General features: G+C 44.2%; 1 protein-coding gene across 3 annotated transcripts in view; it reads left to right on the top strand.

Moving 5' to 3' along the window:
• The window catches only part of KIRREL3 (kirre like nephrin family adhesion molecule 3), a 738847-nt gene that overhangs the window by 555206 nt on the left and 164171 nt on the right, over positions 1–19470 (top strand). For all 3 annotated transcript variants that reach the window (XM_083588556.1, XM_083588558.1, XM_083588557.1), the window contains 2 exons: positions 5894–6051; positions 16295–16445. In XM_083588556.1, coding sequence (XP_083444682.1) covers positions 5894–6051; positions 16295–16445 — 309 coding nt within the window. The remainder of the gene's footprint in view (positions 1–5893; positions 6052–16294; positions 16446–19470) is intronic.

Raw genomic sequence — 19470 nt, forward strand, 5'->3', positions numbered from 1 at the left:
TGCTCATCTCTACATATTACTAGTCAGAACAAATGAGATCCAGATTCCCACCTCTGAAGCATGATGCATTCTTTGGCAAACGTAGTGGTTTCAGATTAATTTCAGCATAGTAATGGAAAGCTTCTTGTGAAATTTCTGATACTTTAGAGTGAGCGGTCACAGCTAATACACATATTTTAGTTAGGTCTGAACACTTGTCTGGTGGTGACTCATGCTCAGTATAGTCTCCGTGTTTTCACTGGGTATAAAAGTGTGTGCGCACACGTGCACATGTACAGTATTCTAATGAAGAGACTTAATGTTATTTTAATAGTGTAATTTTTAAAGTTTGTGTTTATATTCTAAATTGGTTCTCATCCGTGCTATAAGCAATTCACCTTTCTGGAGGTTTAAAATACATAAGCACAAAAAGCCCACCTGAATCTAATCCCATTTCACCTCAGGTACAGCATCTTGACCCAGGTATCCAGCTTCCCAATTCTCCATCATCTGGGAGAAAGGCTGTAAATATAGAGAAGAACCATAGCTCAGTGAGAGAGTTGCTGGAAGCCACAGTAAGGGAGAATGCTTTTTGTGTTCTGGTCCTGCTTGTGGGATTTCAGCAGGCGTTCGAGTGGCCAGTGTGGTGTAGTGGTTAAGAGCGATAGACTTGTAATCTGGTGAACCAGGTTTGATTCCCTGCTCCTCCACATGCAGCTGCTGGGTGATCTTGGGCCAGTCACACTTCTCTGAAGTCTCTCAGCCCCACTCACCTCACAGAGTGTTTGTTGTGGGGGAGGAAGGGAAAGGAGAATGTTAGCCGCTTTGAGGCTCCTTCGGGTAGTGATAAAGCGGGATATCAAATCCAAACTCTTCTTCTTCTTCTGCCACTGTGAGAACAAGATGTTAGACTAGATGGTCCATTGGACTGCTCCAGCAAGCTCTTAGGTTTATATTAGACACAATTGCTTTGCAAAAGTGTGTATTAGGAAAAATTGCACAAAAATGTGTACATTAGGGGAAGTTTGCCCTAAAATGCTGGTGAATTTTCATGAGGACTTTTTTAAAAATTGCAAAGTGATGTGGAGAACGAAACCTAAGCTTGGAAAAATGAGAAACTGATACAGTCATACCTCATGTTACGTCCGCTTCATGTTATGCTCTTTCAGGATACATCCCGTGGTGACCTGGAAGTACCGGAAAGGGTTACTTCCGGGTTTCACCACTTGTGCATGCGCAGACGTGCAAAATGATGTCATGCGCATGCACAGAAGTGGTGAATCGCAACCCGCACATGCGCAGACGCGCAGACATGGGTTGCATTCTTTTCATGTTGTGAACGGGCCTCCAAAACGGATCCCGTTCATACCCCTGTATTTACAAATTTGCCCATCCCTTCCTAGCATATAACCATACTTGGACTAGTATCCTTTTCATTGTCTAGAAGCAGACACCCAGATCTTTTCAAATGTGGCATACCCTCCAACAACCTGCTCCTTTTTTGATCCTGAGCTCTCATGGGAGCTAGCTGATTCGCACAAAAGGGCAAGACAAAAAACAAACAAATGAAGGTTTTTTTGGTCCGGTGCTCTGGTGTGAGCCAGCTGACTCGCACCAGAGCACTGGACCAAAATACAGGACATTCCAGGATCCAATCAGAAGCCAGGATAGCTTATTTCATTCTGGGATGTCCCACTTAAAACAGGACAGTTGAGGGATATGATGTGGCTCTGGCTCAAAACAGAGTCTGAATCTGGAGGCAGAGCAATTTCCAATCCCCACATTACCTGAAGGAAGTGACACTTTTGAACATGCCCGGGGGTGTCTGTTTCATATAAAGAGAGGTTGAAAATGCTTCCCTTCTTTCTAGCAAGCTCTCCTCAGCACTGCTTACTCCTCCTCCCTTCTGAAAGATGGAGGTGCTGTTTATGAGGAGGGTACAAGCAGCTCAAAAGGAAGGGGTGTGCCCTCCATTGTTCATTCGTTTTCCTCTAAGCTTTCCTTGAGAATACTTGGGGGGAAAACCTTAAAGCTTTTTTTAAAAAAAGTCTCAGAAAGCTCTAAAAAATGTGTTTTGAGGCAAGCCAAGGGGAATTCGCCCATCACTAATTTTATGGTGTTAGCTTGTTTTTATAATGTTGCTGCTTGCTCTGAGCCTATGTGGAAAGAGTGGATTATAAATCAAAAGACACGTAGATATATGGCAGTGTAAGAATTTAGTGGCACATGGGTGCTATAAACTCTCCAGGCCTCAACATCTCTGAAAATGCCTTTTTTTTTTTTTTGTGCCTGTAATGTGGGATGGAGACACAAACACACACACACACACACACACTCCTAGCAAGCTGTCAAGATGGCAATTTGAATGATGGAGGTTTTTTTTCTAGAGGAAGGATGAAAGATCCCTGATGTCATCTGAGTCAAAATTCTCAGCAAAGTCTTATTTGATAAGAGAGATAGCTGCAGAACCTCCCTTGAGATGAGGAGTGCCTCTTGTTTATTAAGCGAAGGTAGGCAGGTGATACAATACAAAAATAGTCCCTGCAATTGTGCTAATAAGTACAAAGAACTGCCTTTCCACCATTGCTGAAGAGTTGGGTTTAGGGCTTCTTATTGTACCTTCCTCAGACTTGTTTGTTGACTATTGGTGCGCCTGTTCCAAATCATTATGAGAATCCTCTTCTGCTCTGACCAGTGAGCAAGTGGCTTTTGAATGCTTTTTAAAAAATAAATAAATTAGGAAATACTATATGACCTGCTCTGGCCTATTATTGTTAAGTGGTTTCCTTACTGGCCTGACTGGTTTCCCCAGAATTATAGACTTGGGTGATTCAATGATATTATAATCTGAAGAATGTCAAAATCAAGGTCTGTGAAGAAAATAGGACCAATGCTCATCTTTCAGGCGACAGGGAATGGCAATGAATAGGATTTTAAATAAAGAACTGTGCACGATGCAGCTAAGGTTTAAAGCAAATTAAGACAATCTGTTAAAATAAACAAATTGGTCTGTATCCAAGGTAGTGCCAAGTTAAAATCACTTAGTTAAAGTCCTATCCTTGTTCTGCTGGTGTAATGTTTGGCACCAGGGGAAAGTTGTTGAGCAAGAGAATGCATGTGTAGGTTGCTGGTGACTTGGTTGCTCAATCTGTTGTGCAATTAGTTTCTGCTGGCACAGCTGGTGACTTGGTTTCCTCTGCTGCACAGTTTTAAAACCCACCCATCTGCTAGCACAAGAGCATTAGATACATCCCATTAGTTTGTATCATAGGGGAGACAGAGGAGAAGTGGGACCTGGAACAAAAAGCCACAGTATAGGTAAAGGTAAAGGGGCCCCTGGCCATTAGGTCCAGTCGCGGACGACTCTGGGGTTGCGGCACTCATCTCGCTTTATTGGCCGAGGGAGCCAGTGTACAGCTTCCGGGTCATGTGGCCAGCATGTCTAAGCCGCTTCTGGCGAACCAAAGCAGCACACAGAAACGCTGTTTACCTTCCTGCCAGAGCAGTACCTATTTATCTACTTGCACTTCAGGCTTTCAAACTGCTAGGTTGGCAGGAGCAGGGACCGAGCAACCGTCGCGGGGATTCGAACCGTCAACCTTCTGATCGGCAAGTCCTAGGCTCTGTGGTTTAACCCACAGTGCCACCCGCGTCAGGATAGTTACCTCTTAACAGAATTGCACAATTGACATCCAACATTCTGTGGCTCCTTAAAACCACTGAGCATGCTTGGTGCGCATTTGCTTTGGTTTTTCCTCCTAATATTTAGTACTTTTGCATACCTCAGAATTCTCCCAGGCATGCTAATCCCTGCCTCTTATTTATCGGTACTGCCATTCTGCATGCAATAGTGTCGACACTCAACCACCCGAGTTCTCAATTTGAAGGAATTATGCAGGGCTCTCAGTGCTTGCACAATGTTACAGTAGACATTACAAGAAATAGCAGAGAAGTGATTCTAGGCAGTGGGTTCTTGATGATTCTTGTAACATCCCATTTCAACCTAAAATTGATGCTCCACATCCTCCTGGAACAGACACACAAACGGAGCTACATGAACATATTCACGGCTTCAGCTGCGAAAGCTGTTGCCCAGTGCTCTGATTCATGTCTCAAATAGAATGAAATAATCTAGTTATACACCACTGTTCTTTGTTTTAGACCAAATCTCTTGCTTTGCATTCTGGACTAAATGACAGCTTTTGCCCCCGGCCTTCATAAAGTAATATGTGTGCACCTCAGCAAGAGAAGCCCGTCAGCGATGTGGTAAATAAATAAAGTGGAGGAAATATGTTATTGCTTTCATATCTAAAGCTCACTCAGACAATAAAGGTTCAGCAAAGAAAACCCATCCCAAGCCTAAACTGTCTGTCGACTACCTGCAGATACCATAAATGTCTAGTGTAGAAACAGTAATAGAACATCTGTGGAATAAGCTGGTACACTTAGTAATGTATTGAAAGGAAATCAGATTCTTTGTTCCCTAAATACCTTAGGCTGTTAAATATTATTGATTTCAACCAACAGCCTTGATGGAGAGCATGTCCCTTTGATGACATCCACCTTCCTCTCCTAAAAACCCGGGGTGAGGAATCTTTTTTGGCTATGCAGGTCTGATCCTCAGACATGGCTGAGACAGTCCTGGGCAAAGAGGATAGGAGCCTGGAGCCGTGGGGGCAGAAGGCAGAAAGAAGGTTAGATCATGAGGACAGCTTTAGCAAAAAGGAGGAGCTGGATCTGGATCTAGCAACCCCAGTGGTGAGGTAGGAGAGCTGTAGGAAGTTTGTTATGGAAGCAGGATCTAGTGATGAAAATGTTAAGAGTAAGGGACTCACTGTTTGGAGATAAGACTCACTCTGGGGCTGTGAGGATCCTGGGGACCTTGGGCAGTGATAAGGAACATGTCACAGCATGTGTAAGTAAATGAATAAATACTAGGAGGTAGGAATCAATCAAACTGAATAAGATTCAACCTCTTCACATGTTCACCCTTCCAGCTTAGTACAGCCCATGTAAGTTATACTGGGAATGCAGTAAGTCCAAATCACTCTTGCAATAACAAAATAAGAGGGTGCACACCTACATCACATTTGCTCTCCCTCTCCTTGTTTTGTTGTAACATGTGAAAAAATAAAGGAAGGGGGTGGGGCTGAGCAAGTGGGAGAAATAAGCAGCCATGTTCAGCATTCCCCATGCACTCCAAAGGGTAACCCAGCTAACCACAGAAACTTTTTTCATATTATTTTTAAACTAAATAAAAAATCTGTATTCATAATCTACAATAAATCCCTCCCCCATGTATTAGTTTCCATATTCGCATACCAAACTGGTATTCACACCCTGCACAATGGAAGCTTCTTCCACAAAAGCACACGTTTCAAGTTCTGGATGACTTCATCCCGAATAAATGCACATTTTTCATTTTGACCTCAAAAATCAGGAATTGTGTGCACTAGAATAACAGCAGCAGCAGACAAAAAGTATTGAGTTGGGAGAAAACTCACGCTCTGTATCACCCTTTAACCAAATGCCTTGAATGGGGGAACAAATATGTGATCAAAGCATGTTATACAATGTGCTTTAAATCCCTTTGTGTACATCTCTTTATTGGGTTACAGCAAGTTCTCCATGTATGAAGTGCCTTATTATGAAACTATACTTCAATGCACCCCTATTGTACAACACCTTGTTATTGTACTGTTGGTGACATGGCTGGTGCTGATGCTGCCAGAAGCAATCTTTCTTTCTTTTTTATGCCTCCTCAGCTTGGCTGATTCATTCTGCAGATCAAGTGTGGATTTCAGCATATTGTGTCATGCTTATTCTCTTGGATCGGTATATCCTGCCCTCTCTCTAATCTGGTGGGTTTAGTTTTGAAGCTCATAAATTGCACCAGGCTCTTTTTTCTCTACAGTGCCTCCGGATGATCCCATAATTATTGGAGGGCCCGTCATTAGTCTGCGAGCTGGAGATCCTCTGAATCTGACCTGCCACGCGGACAATGCTAAACCAGCAGCATCCATTATTTGGATGAGGAGAGGAGAAGTAATAAATGGAGCAACCTATTCCAAGGTAAGGGTCTGAGATTTGGAATTGGGGTCAGGGTGGGTGTCAAAGAGGACAGCTAAGGCCCACCCAGGTGGTGATGACTTGGCTGACTTAGAGATGGACCTTCACAAGGAGAACTCACGTCACATTATTAGTAAAAAAAATATATTTCTACAATCTTCCATCATGGAACTCGAGGTTCCGTACATAGCATTCCCAAAGGGTCTTTCAACCAGGCATTGACCCAGTCCAGACCGCTTAGCTAAGTTGTCTCAAATGCCCTCACATCCTAGACTGGGAGGACTTTTTGTGGTGGGACACCACATTGTCTCACAGCAATAGAATTCCAGCTCTGCAGAGTTACAACACATCAAGAGTTTGATGCTATCAGCTGTGGACTGAATCGAGGAAGGAGTTTTTATCACACTGTATTTGTTAATTTGCTTAACATTAGAATTCTAGGTCTGCTAAATACAATACAGCAGGAGGTTCAATGCTATTTATTGATTGAATTGAATTGAGATCAATGATTTTTTTCCCTTAAACATCTCACTGTATCTGTTAATTGCCAGGATATCAGCTGTGAATGACTGCAGTTAATTACATGATTATCAGTGCTTGTACTTTTCTGTGTTTCATTTCCCTCTGACCTCACTGTTTACATTCCCCATTGCCACAAACCAAGTGTGTGTATGCATACCTGTCGCTCAGGATAACACTTCATGCATCTGATGGACTGAAGTCCCCCAAAGCTTGTGCCATAATAAATCCATTTTTCTTTAAGGTGCTTCTAGATTCTGCTGCCCCCAAAACAGTAAAAGTTAGCAGGGTCGCCCCTCTTGAAAAAGAAAAGGAGAGGAGAGGGGAAAGGTAGAGGAGGGAGATCAGATCTCCAAGGTCATAACAAATGATGATTAAAAACACACACAAACATAAAATCCCAGCCACTGAAAAGAGGCCCTTGAGGTACTGGGGTCCTGAGCCACATAACGCTTTATAGGTCAAAACCAACACATTGAATTGAGCCCAGAAACTAATTGGTATAGAGAGAAGGGAACTCTATACTAATCAGTATAAAGAGGGAAATTATTATTATTTTCCTAATGATCAGAAACTCCCCTTCTACTATGTATTTTGAAAAGTGCTTTGTTTCTCTGTTCGCAGTGCATTTGGACAGCTTGTCCAAATTTAGCAACATGATTTTTGAGATCAAGGAACGTATTTTCACCCTTGTTTAGATACATAAATGGATACCATTTTGACTCAAGATGGTGGACCGAACCTTTCAATACTGCACAGATTTAAACCGCTAACTTAAAAACTGCCGTCGTCTTTGTTTGTTTGTTTCTTAGAATTCCCGAGCAACATTGGTTATAAGGCTGCCAGTGCATTTTAATTGCAGCAATAACATTACAAGCTTCCTCGGATGGCCTGAAACTGCCTCTGCATATGGGCAGAGGTGATGGCAGGCAGCTTGGTGAAACAAATTGTGAGCGAGCGCAGGAACAGAATTTTTAAAGCAAGCATTTTGACAAAATAAACATTATTCAGGGCAAAATGGTCTCCAGTGCAGGTGTGGGGGCCTTAGCCAGTCTGTGTAGCCTCCTTACGTCCCCTGCTGTGAGCTTGACACCAGGCTACAATTTCTCAAAGAGTGTTCTGTGCCCAAGTGCAGCATTTATATTAGTTTCTAAGAGTTTGTTTCCACTGAAAAGAAAATTCTTCTGCTGGAAATGCCACTAAGGTGCCTCTCAGGCAGGCGAGAAGTGCAAGAGCACAGGGAGCAAAAGAAACCACAGTGACCTCTCTGTATTTATACGTAGCAATCACTGAGATGCCCATATCACCTTCATACCTTTCAAGCGCAACTTTGTCTTTGGCCATCTTGAAGTTTTTGCTACAGTCTGAGTGCAGATTTACATCCCTTTGCCACATATTTGGAGAAAGCCCCTAGTTTAGTGGTAGAGCATCTTCTTTGCTGGATGCAGGTGGCGCTGTGGGTTAAACCACAGAGCCTAGGGCTTGCCGATCAGAAGGTCGGCGGTTCGAATCCCTGCAACGGGGTGAGCTCCCGTTGCTCGGTCCCTGCTCCTGCCAACCTAGCAGTTCGAAAGCACATCAAAGTGCAAGTAGATAAATAGGCACCACTCCAGCGGGAAGGTAAACGGCGTTTGTTTGCACTGCTCTGGTTCACCAGAAGCAGCTTAGTCATGCTGGCCACATGACCCGGAAGCTGTATGCCTGCTCCCTTGGCCAGCAAAGTGAGATGAGCGCCGCAACCCCAGAGTCATCCGCGACTGGACCTAATGGTCAGGGTCCCTTTACCCTTTACATCCCTTTGCATCCCACTTTTGAGGGCCAAGCCCTCACAAGGCAGTTTAAAAAAAATAAATCTACAAAAATAAATAAACATTAATGCGACAAGTATTAAAAACAAACCATTAAAAAGCACCTGGCTAAAATGTAGTAAGCCAGTGGCAAAATATTTGAAAAGCTTGATGGAATAAAAAAACTTCAAAGGATCTGTTTGAAACCCATAGGGGGGCAAAGGAAACTTTTGGAGGAGGGAGTTCCAAAGATGTAGGATCATTACTGAAAAGGCCCTATCCTTGGTACCTACTAACCTGGCCTTTCCTAGGACATAGGAACATTGGAAGCTGCCTTAGATGAAGTCAGACTAAGTCAGATGGGTCCACCTAGCTCAGTGCTGCCTGCACTGATGGGCAATGGCTCTCCAGAATTTCAGCAGCCCTACCTAGAGATGCTGAGATCTTCCACATGCAAGGTGGATGCTCTGGGGTACAGCCTTTCCAAGAAAGTAGGGCTGGTAGAAACTATGTGCCACATCTGCACTGCAAGGAGGCAAAGTGAAAGGGGTTATTTATGGTATCTCTGAGGTTAAGGCAGCAGAGGAGTAGGCCAGTTAATGTTATTTTTATGCCTATTTAATTGGATTTTAATTCGTACTACATATACTTTAATGGAGCACACACATATTTTTAAAATTTTAATATGTATTTTTATTTAACAAAATGATGACCTTCCCCAAGCCTATGGAATGGAATGGACAACGTATTTCAATAAGCTAATACCCTCCCATACTATGTTCCTGTCTCATCCTGCACATGGATTACTTCCTGGGAAAGATAAAAGGATAACTAATTCTGACATCAATTTCCAGATGTTTCAGCTTTCATGAACATCAGATTTCAAAGCAGAAGTGAGCCAAAGAGCTGGTAGGAATGTTGGAGAATTGCAATGAAAACAGAAATAGAATCTAAGATTTCCAATGTTGGCTTATTTGTCCCATGTTCTTCCCACAATCTGGGCCCCAAGTACCTTACAGACTGCCTGATTCCTTATTCTCCATCTCAGCTGCTGAGGTCCTCTTGCCATGGTTGCTTTCAGTCTACAGTTGAGAGATATGTAATTGATCACATCCCTCCCCATTTGCAACGTGTTTCTTTTGCACTAAAATGGAGTGGAATAATGTGTCGACAGTGTAATTTATGTAGTTCATGTAATTTGCATAATTCATTACATAAGGTATGTAAATTGTGTAATTTTGTCACAGAGGACAGTGAGGTACATAAAGTAGTTTTTGGCAGAAGCCGAACTGAAGCAAAATGGAAACAGTGCTGCATGCGGCTAATACAGGGCGGAAAGGAAAGCAGTGCCTTCAAACATCCCTAATTGTGCAGATCCCTTCTGCAGCAGCATATTGCACTTTGACCTATAATCTAAGAACCCAGTTTAGGCTGTCACAAGAGTCTTGCTCAAATGACCATGTGCAATTAGGGACCCTGAATTGAGTCTCCAACCGCACAGAGACCCTACATGCTTAGAATCATAGAATTGCAGAGTTGGAAAGAGCCACAATGATCATCTAATCCAACTTCCTACAATGCAGGAATCTCTCACACAATGTGGGGCATGATCCCACAACCCTGGGATCAAGAGTCTCATGTTCTAACAACTGAGCTATCCAGCTAATAATAATAATAATAATGATGATGATGATGATTTATTTATACCCCGCCCATCTGGCTGGGTTTCCCCAGCCACTCTGGGCGGCTTCCAAAAGAATATTAAAATACTGTGATACATCAAACATTAAAAGCTTCCCTAAACAGGGCTGCCTTCAGATGTCTTCTAAAAGTCTGGTAGTTGTTGTTCTCTTTGACATCTGGTGGGAGGGCGTTCCACAGGGAGGGCGCCACTACCGAGAAGGCCCTCTGCCTGGTTCCCTGTAACTTGGCTTCTCGCAGTGAGGGAACCGCCAGAAGGCCCTCGGTGCTGGACCTCAGTGTCTGGGTAGAACGATGGGTGTGGAGACGCTCCTTCAGGTATACTGGACCGAGGCCATTTAGGGCTTTAAAGGTCAGCACCAACACTTTGAATTGTGCTTTGAATTGGGAGCCAATGTAGGTCTTTCAAGACCGGTGTTATATGGTCTCAGCGGCCGCTCCCAGTTACCAGTCTGGCTGCTGCGTTCTGGATTAGTTGTAGTTTCCGGGTCACCTTCAAAGGTAGCCCCACATAGAGCGCATTGCAATAGTCCAAGCGGGAGATAACCAGAGCATGCACCACTCTGGCGAGGCAGTCTGCAGGCAGATAGGGTCTCAGCCTGCGTACCAGATGGAGCTGGTACACAGCTGCCCTGGACATGGATTTAACCTGTGCCTCCATGGACAGCTGTGAGTCCAAAATGACTCCCAGGCTGTGCACCTGGTCCTTCAGGGGCACAGTTACCCCATTCAGGACCAGGGAATCCTCCACACCTGCCCGCCTCCTGTCCCCCAGAAACAGTACTTCTGTCTTGTCAGGATTCAATCTCAATCTGTTAGCCACCATCCATCCTATATCCATACCTTTGTGCATGTGCATGTTCTGTTAGGAACATAGGAAGCTGCCTTACACTGAGTCAAAGCCATAGCTCAGTACTCTCTACACTGGCTGGCAGCGGCACTCCAGGATTTCAGACAGTGGTGTCTCCTAGCCCTACCTGGAAATGCCAGGGATTGAACCTGGGACCTTTTGCATGCAAAGTATATGCTCTGCTACTGAACCACGATCCTTTCCTAACACCTTCTTACCTTCTGATGAATGCACAGGAATCTTGAATGCAGCCAGCAGCCATGAACGCACTCAGTGCATTTTCACAGAGCGAACGATGACTAAGGCCCAGCAACGTTATCATATTGTTAGCGAACATAGTGTGGGTTTTCAGTCTCATGATGGAGGGAGGTTGTTCGAAAAGCTGATTTGCATGCTGATCAGTTTACACTAACACTGGCCAGGGATCAGGGGCAGGAGAGGAAGGCAGAAACAAAATCCCATATCCTTCCTTTGCAAAATAAGATGCACAAACCGTCTCTTGGATTTCAGTCCTTGGCTAGCTGCGGCATGCTCTGGTCCAGGCCGCCTCTGTTGCCTGCCTGCAGCTTCATCTGCATTAGCCAGCCTCATCCTCCAGGCCTTCTGCTTGCTATCGGAGAATCCAGCATCTGATTTGCATAAGCGGCGTGACCTTTCTCTCACCGCCATCTGATTTGCCTGCAGTATTATAGGAGGATTCTTGCTTTATTGCACCCAAATCCTAAGACATTTCATTTCTCCTGCCATCAGCAATCTCTCAGGAAATGGCCAACGGGTTGCTGTGCACCAAAGCTGCAGGAGAAAGAAGGTGGATGTGAGATGATGTGGGGGTGGGAGTGGGGGACCACGAATTTTTAAAGCACAGCACGATGGCACTGTTTGTCCAGTGGCGATTTCAAATCCCTTCCCTGTGTTTCTCACAGAATATTTCCTGCCCGCCCCCCCCCTTCTTGTGTAATCTTGATCAACACAACAAGCACACATTTCCTCTTCCCCAAATGCCATGTGGACACAGCAGAACAATTAAGTCCACAGCTTGACCTTGTCTCCTGGAATCTCGGGCAGCAGCCGATGCTAATTAGAACCGCAAAAGGGCTGACCTCCCCCCTCCTCTGACTTGGATGGAATTAATTCCTGTCTAGCCCATTAATATGCAAGTCTGTCAAGAGAAGGGTGTTTGTTTTTTTTTCTTCCCCTGGTTCTGGTAGAGCGTTTTGCATTTGGATGCTCCTCTGTTCCCCGCCTCCGCTTTTTGTAGGCTTGTTCCCTCCTGGAGGAAGAATGGAATGCAGCAAGGCATGAAAGTGAGGATGGAGAAAGAAGCCAGCATAAGACCAACAGAACAGCTCCACCTACACTGTTTGAGCCAGTATGCCTTTCAGTACCAGTTCCTGGAAATTGCAGGCGGTGAGGAGAGTGCTGTCGCCCTCCAATTGTGCTTGCAGACATCTGGTTGGCCTCTGAATGGAGTGCTGGACTAGATGGGCCCTTGGCTTGATCCAGCAGCGCTCTTCTTATGTTTGTATGGGCAGCTGTGGCTCACACTCCCCAGGATTTGCCCCCTACTAAGTTCCTCTTCCTGTAGGCTTGAATATGCATCCACTTGTCATCTCACTTAATCCTCCTAAAACCGCCTTCCTATTTCAGTGCTCCGTTTCCTCATTACCAAAGGCTTGGGGGGGGGGGGTTGGCAACAGATTAATATTCTCTATAAATATTATAAAATGTTGCATGTCCCATTAAAAGTCTATTAAAATTCAATTAAAGTCCAGTTAAATAGCTATAAGCATGATGTTAGTCCATTGCCTGAACTCCACCATGCTAAAACCCAGCCCAGGTAGAAACATTCCTCCTGGCTTTGGGGGAATCAGGACAGAGTCAAAATGGCAGCAGGTTGGAATGGATGGCATGTGATTTGTGTAGTAGTTCCTGCCAGTGCCTGTTTAGGGGAAGGGCCGTAGCTCAGTGGTATAGCATCTGCCTTGCATGCAGAATGTCCCAGTTTCAATCCCTGGCATCACCAGATAGTCCTGGAAGAGGCTCTCTGTAACCCTTGCCAGTTGCTGCCAGTCTGTGTAGACAATACTGAGCTAGATGGACTAACTCAGTACAAGGCTGTTTTTTAATAGTAGTAGTAGTAGTAGTAGTAGTAGTAGTAGTAGTAATAATAATAATAATAATTTTATTTGTATCCCACCCTCCCCAGCCGAGGCCAGGCTCAGAGCAGCTAACATCACAAAAACAACACAATAAGCATAAAAACAGACATCAATTAATTAAAATACATCTTAAAATTAATTCAGGCAAGTTAAAATCCGGGCAGGTGGCAATTATCAGGGTGGAGTTGAGAGTGGTTAATAATTGCCAGGACCAACTGTTTCCACTGATCATACAAGGACCTGTGAGTGGGTTGGGGCCTCCTTCATGCTTGTTTTTATGTTCCTATTGTATGTGCTTTCCCCCAGTCCTTTGAGATAATGCCATGCCTGGTACATTGAGATCTATGTAGCTGCATTTACAAGGATGCACAATGGGTGGGTCAATCCAAAAGGCGCTGAATGAAATGGGCACTATCAAAACAGAGCAAAATTCCATTGCATGGAACGTCAGTCACTTCCAGATGGTTTAACCCTGAACTTCTGAAGAAAGCTCAAACTGGTTGGTTTTTCAATGCCTTCAAATCGTGCTCAAGCTCAGACTTTGCTGATTATCCAGGGCAAGGATAAACAGCCAGGAAGTACACAGTTGGGTATGTCCATAAGGTAGAGAAAGTTGTTGTTGTTTAGTCGTTTAGTCGTGTCCGACTCTTCATGACCCCATAGACCAGAGCACGCCAGGCACTCCTGTCTTCCACTGCCTCCCGCAGTCTGGTCAAACTCATGCTGGTAGCTTCAAGAACACTATCCAACCATCTCATCCTCTGTCGTTCCCTTCTCCTTGTGCCCTCCATCTTTCCCAACATCAGGGTCTTTTCCAGGGAGTCTTCTCTTCTCATGAGGTGGCCAAAGTATTGGAGCCTCAGCTTCACGATCTGTCCTTCCAGTGAGCACTCAGGGCTGATTTCCTTAAGAATTGATAGGTTTGATCTTCTTGCAGTCCAAGGTAGAGAAAGGGAATGTATTAAATGTGTGCAAGGGCAGTTGATCAAGATTTCCTGTGATTTCCAAGCTTCTTAAACAAAATTAATGGTTATTAGATAGGATATTGAGATGGAGCTTCCATGCTCAGTGGCAGTATGCCTCTAAATACCAGGAGCTAGATGAGGACAGTAGCTGCCTTGGTGCCTTGCTTGTAGCTTCCCCCCAAACCATTGGTTGGTCACTGCTGGAAACAGAATTTTGGTCAAGATCAGAGATGGTTAATACGTGGCCTTCCAGATGTTGTTGGACTCCAAGTTCCATGAACCCTAGCCAAGATGCTCAGTGGTCAAGGATAATGGGAGCTGGAGTCCATCAAGATCTGGAGGGCTACCAGTTCCCCATCCCTGGTTTAAATGAACTGTTAGGCCATCCTTTTCCAACCTGGTGCTCTCCAGACGTTTGGGACTCCAGCTCCCATCATCCCTTTCCATTGACCATGCTGGCTGGGACTGATGGGAGAGGGAGGCTGCTTTGCTTTAATCCATCCAGGATGTTCTTATGTTCTTCTTGTGGGGCAGGGGGCATATGCAGTGGCTCAGAAACAAACAAACAGAAAGTGTTTTTTTTTTAAAATAGCAGTTTTAAATTGTTAAACCGTTATTTTAAAATTATAAATTGATTTTATTTGTTAAGTTGCTTTAAGAGTTCTTCTTTTGTACAAAGTGACTGGCAACTTTAATAAATAAAATAACATCAACAAAAGTAACAACCCTTCCTGGAACCTCATGGTGAAGGGCAAGTATAAAAAAAACAACACAAAATTGCTGCTGCTGCTATTGTCATTTTGCACATGCCCAGAAACACTCACTTCTCCAGCCAAACTGCATGTGTCCACAGAGAAGCATGTCTGTTGCAATCAAACTTCTCAGAGGCAGGGGTAGCCAGTGTGAGCGTCTCCAGGTGTTACAGTGCTCCCAGCCCCCATTTGGGGATGATGGGAGTTGTAGTCCAAACCCTCTAGAGAGCACCACAATGGCTGCTGTCTCCCTGGGGCCTTACCAAGCCCTGCAGGGTCCCACAGTCAGAGGCGGATTTAGGGGAGTGAAACCAGTTTGGTCGCACTGGGCGCTGAGCCTCTGGAGCTGCACAGAGGACACTGCAACTATGATTTAGAAGCAGAAGAAGGCACTGAATTTTGGCATTGCACAGGGCACCACTGAAATTTGAGACCCCAAGGTCCGCCACTGTCTGCTTAGCATGGGATGAGAATAGCTTTACGAAAGGCCCAAGCAGGTGAGCATTACTGCCTGCACTTGGGCACCTGTCTGGGCTGAATATATCTCAAATCCCAGAGCCCGATGTAGCTACCAGGAAGCCAAGTGAAAGATTCAGATCAAATCTGACAGCAGATTAATTCTGTGCCAAGCCATGTTCCTGCTCCTCTCATAAAGCATTACAGGGAAGGCAAAGCTTTAGAATTCCAGCTCCCCAGTGAGCACACCTGGGCAACCTCTGGTATTTGGAAGTGTGAAGGGTTGGCTCTGGAGCACCACAGACACGGGTGCCCTCTTGATAGGCGTGAAGAAGCACCTTCAGTGCGGTGTGTTAATGAGCTTTTAAATATTCTATTTTATTCATATGCCTGGCCTGTCTGACTAGACAGGATTAAACGTGCCGACTGAAAGTGCACATTGGAATAAGTGACAAACATCCGAAATTAATGCAAGAGGGTAGGTCTGGCTCCAAAGGATGGCATATTCTTTTCATGTGTTATTTTCTTAAATATATGCATTTTTTAAAATGCACATGCATTTCTGTAAACATCACTTGGTTGGAGAAGGGCACCTCAAAATTTGGAGTGGTGCCTGTGGTTTGGTTCATATATTGTTGCAGAAACTGCTAATTAAGTAGGTTACAGGTAGACTTTGGAACTGCCAAGGAAGGTTTGTCTAACCACCCCCCACCCCACCCCCAAAATCTGATGGCGTTCCAAGACGCATTTGGCATGTTGAGCTTTCACTTTTAATCTCCTTGTCTTGGTAATTGAAATGTTTTATCTGCTCCCTCTTGTCTCTTTTATAGTTAGCTAGTTGTGTGCATGTGTATTTTATTGTTGGATTTGACAGTGTTCTGTTCGTTAGCTGCCTTGGGCATTTATTTTAATGGAAATGCAAGGAAATAGGCTTTCAATCAATAGGTGCAGTTCCAAAGCCAAAGGCTGGTCTTGTTCCAAAACCTGCAACACGTTGCTGTAGATCGGTCATCTCTTCCCCAAAGTGGTAACTGTTGACTTTTGTTTTCTTCTGCAGACGGTGCTTCGTGACGGCAAGAGAGAGAGCATTATGAGCACACTCTTTGTCTCCCCATCCGACATTGAGAACGGCCAGACCATCGTCTGCCGAGCTACCAACAAGGCCATTCCCAATGGAAAGGAGACCTCTGTCACCATTGACATTCAACGTGAGTATCACAGAATTGTAAGTTGGAAGGGACCCAGAGAGTCATCTTCTCCAACCCCCTGCAAGGCAGGAATCCTGGCCACAGCTATCCCTGGGTGGGCTTGAACCACCAACCTTCTGGTTAACAGCCAGCTGCACTGACCCATTGCACCACCTGAGGGTAGGTTAACTCTTTGCAGTCATCCTTTGCCATTTTATCTGGAAGACCTTTTCCTGTTGGGACACATTCTGCAACCTGCACCTGCAACCTCATTTTACAGAATCTGTTGCCTCACCACTCTTAAAGCAACATAGAAGTAATCAATTTATTTCTTTGAGGGTGAAAAACACGCCAAGACTAAGAACAATGAAATATATTGCTGCCTTGGGGTATGCTGTTGTACTGGTTGACAAAAAATCCCTTCCTATACGGAAGAGGTCACCTGGCGCAGGGCTAGTGCTCAGCTGCCATTTCTGATATTTTACATCACTCTAAGTTTGTACTGAATTGTATTACCTTCCTGTGCACCCTGAGGCTTGTTGCGGGTGGGAAAGAGACTCCCCTTGGTGCCAATGGTAGCTTTTTTTCTGACGCTCCTTGTTGTGCGGCAGAATAATTTTCATCTGGCTCACAGCTGGGAATGGAAGGGGTAAACCTCACATCCACATGCACAGTAATCCTGATGACAATCGCTGCCCTTTCCCTCTGCCATACCTACCATTAGAAAATTATTTCTAAGAGGTGGATAGTCTAAATAGGCCAATTTGTGATTGCCTTGATGGAAAATAGACATTTTTCTGGTGGAGGCTGGTCCATTATGGTAAATGGGGTAGTGCCCCATGGACCTCCATCTGCTCTTATTCAGCCCCCTGCTGCCCTCTTACTTACATCCAGTCCAGGTGGTGGCACTGAGTGTCAGCTTCCCCCTCTTAAGTCCCAGTGTTGGCCTTGTAGAACTCAGTAGGAAGGAGAAAGGGCTCTGTCTGCCATCGGATTTGGCTCCACATACTGTTGCTCTTCCTGTCTTCTGCCCCACCTGTGCTAATGGGAATCAGTTGCCCCTGGATTTCTGTCTAGTGTGAGAGCTTTCCTTTGTAAACATGAATGGTGTGCAGTAAAATACATGGGAACACGTTTTCCATACCACTGTATCATGTAACACACAAGCCAAAGTCTCAATGTTGCTGTGGATATCCATGGCCACACCAGAATGGAATGTGTCAGTGAATGACTTATAAGAGTTATCAATGGAGCACATAAGACCTTGGGGGAAAAGATAAGTGGTTTATGTTTGTTTTAATTGAAGAAGTGAAGGTGTTGTAGAGATGATGTAAAGAAATTACCTTAGTGGCAACATTTAGAATGTATTTATTAATGAGGCAGTCTTCCACTGGTCAAGGCCAGAGAGATATGTTCACAGTAGTCATCGAAATGCAAGACAGTCATAGTCTCAATGATTTAGCTCTCTGAATGAGTAGCAGTTATTGCCAGATGAATTGACAAGATTCAGAAGCAGCCGGAAAATGAAGGTCTGGAGAGAGACGTGAAGGGCAAAGGTGAAGATGTGATGCTGAGTTTACAAATCTTGATGGCGTTGTTGTCTGTTGTGATTGAAGTGAGGAAAACTTATGGAGGGGGTTTAAGAGTGTTATTTGGCTAGAATGAGCTTAAATTGCTGACAGGATGTCGCCTGTCAACTGTTCAGAGAGAAAAAAGGACAATAGCTTCTTAGTGTTGTTAGTAGGAAACCAGTCCGGAACAAGAGAAGCAAAGCTGGGGATTATGTGTGGGGAAGTCCTAGATGTATTATTGAATGTAAAGTTGTGAATGAGAAGGTGGGAAGGAATTTTAAAAAGATGATCAAGGGCATTTCCAGTGGTGGTGATCTGTGGAAGGCAATTGAATTGTGAGAAAATATCTAAGCTATTTCTTAGATCCTGGTTTAAATCTCTGTTGTAGGCATATAAGGCTCAAACAATGAACACAAGAACATTTGGAACATAGGAAGCTCTCATATACAGAGTCAGACCATGAAATAATAGAATTGTAGAGTTGGAATGTATCCCAAAGGTCATCTAGTCCAATCCCCTGCAGTGCAGGAGAATCCATTTAACTCGGTTAAATGCCTGGAGGCAGTGGCTCTCCAGGATTTCAGGCAGTGATCATCCAATGGCCTTCAACCATTGTACTGCAACCCTTTCATATTTATTATTAATTTTTGACATTTATATACTTTCCAATTAGCCATGTCCTCTGGGTAGTCTCACAAATTTAAAACTGGTAAAATAAAATAAAAATTACAATGAAACCTAAAAAAAAAAACACCAAAAAGATACCCCAAAAAACACTATGGCAGCACAAATGTCAAGATAAAGCCAGAATGAAACCATCACAAAACTGCATAAGATAAACACAAATGATAAAAATCAGCACTAAAACTCACACAGCTTTAAAACTAACAAAATAGTTATAAGAATTATAATGAACTATACCTTTGTTATTTTTAAAAAAGGTCATTACATTACATTGATGCCAAGTAACCCTCTCTGGGGAGAACATTCTGCAACTGGGAGGCCACCACAATAAAAAACCGCTTTCTGTAATCGCCACCCACTTTGCCTCATTAGGCAGGAGAACCTGGGCAGGGGCCTCCGGTGAAGATCTCAGGGTCTCGACAGGTTATATTAAGGAAGGGACTAAAATCCCACAATTGCAACCCAGAGGCTGGGGCTCTTCAGCCTGCCCCTAGAATTCGATATCCTAAGAAATAGCAAACCACTGCTTTTGTATTTCCATATTAACAGGAGGTATGTACAGCTCCTCCAAACAAACAGATGTTCGCTGCTGATATACATTTTGGTCCTCAGTTTGCCACATGGTGAAGATATTGTCAGAAAGCAGCCATTCTCTTGCTGCCATGTCCTCCACGGTCTTGTTAAGCTTTCCAGCACATTGTGCTGAATGCATTTTTAATCAATCCAGACTGGCTCCAATAGCAGCTACATTTGTGCAAAGTCTACTGATTCATTCGTTAAAGCCTTTCTTT

The sequence above is a fragment of the Podarcis filfolensis genome (assembly GCF_964270895.1).
Source record: "Podarcis filfolensis genome assembly, chromosome: 15".
NCBI lineage: Eukaryota > Metazoa > Chordata > Lepidosauria > Squamata > Lacertidae > Podarcis > Podarcis filfolensis.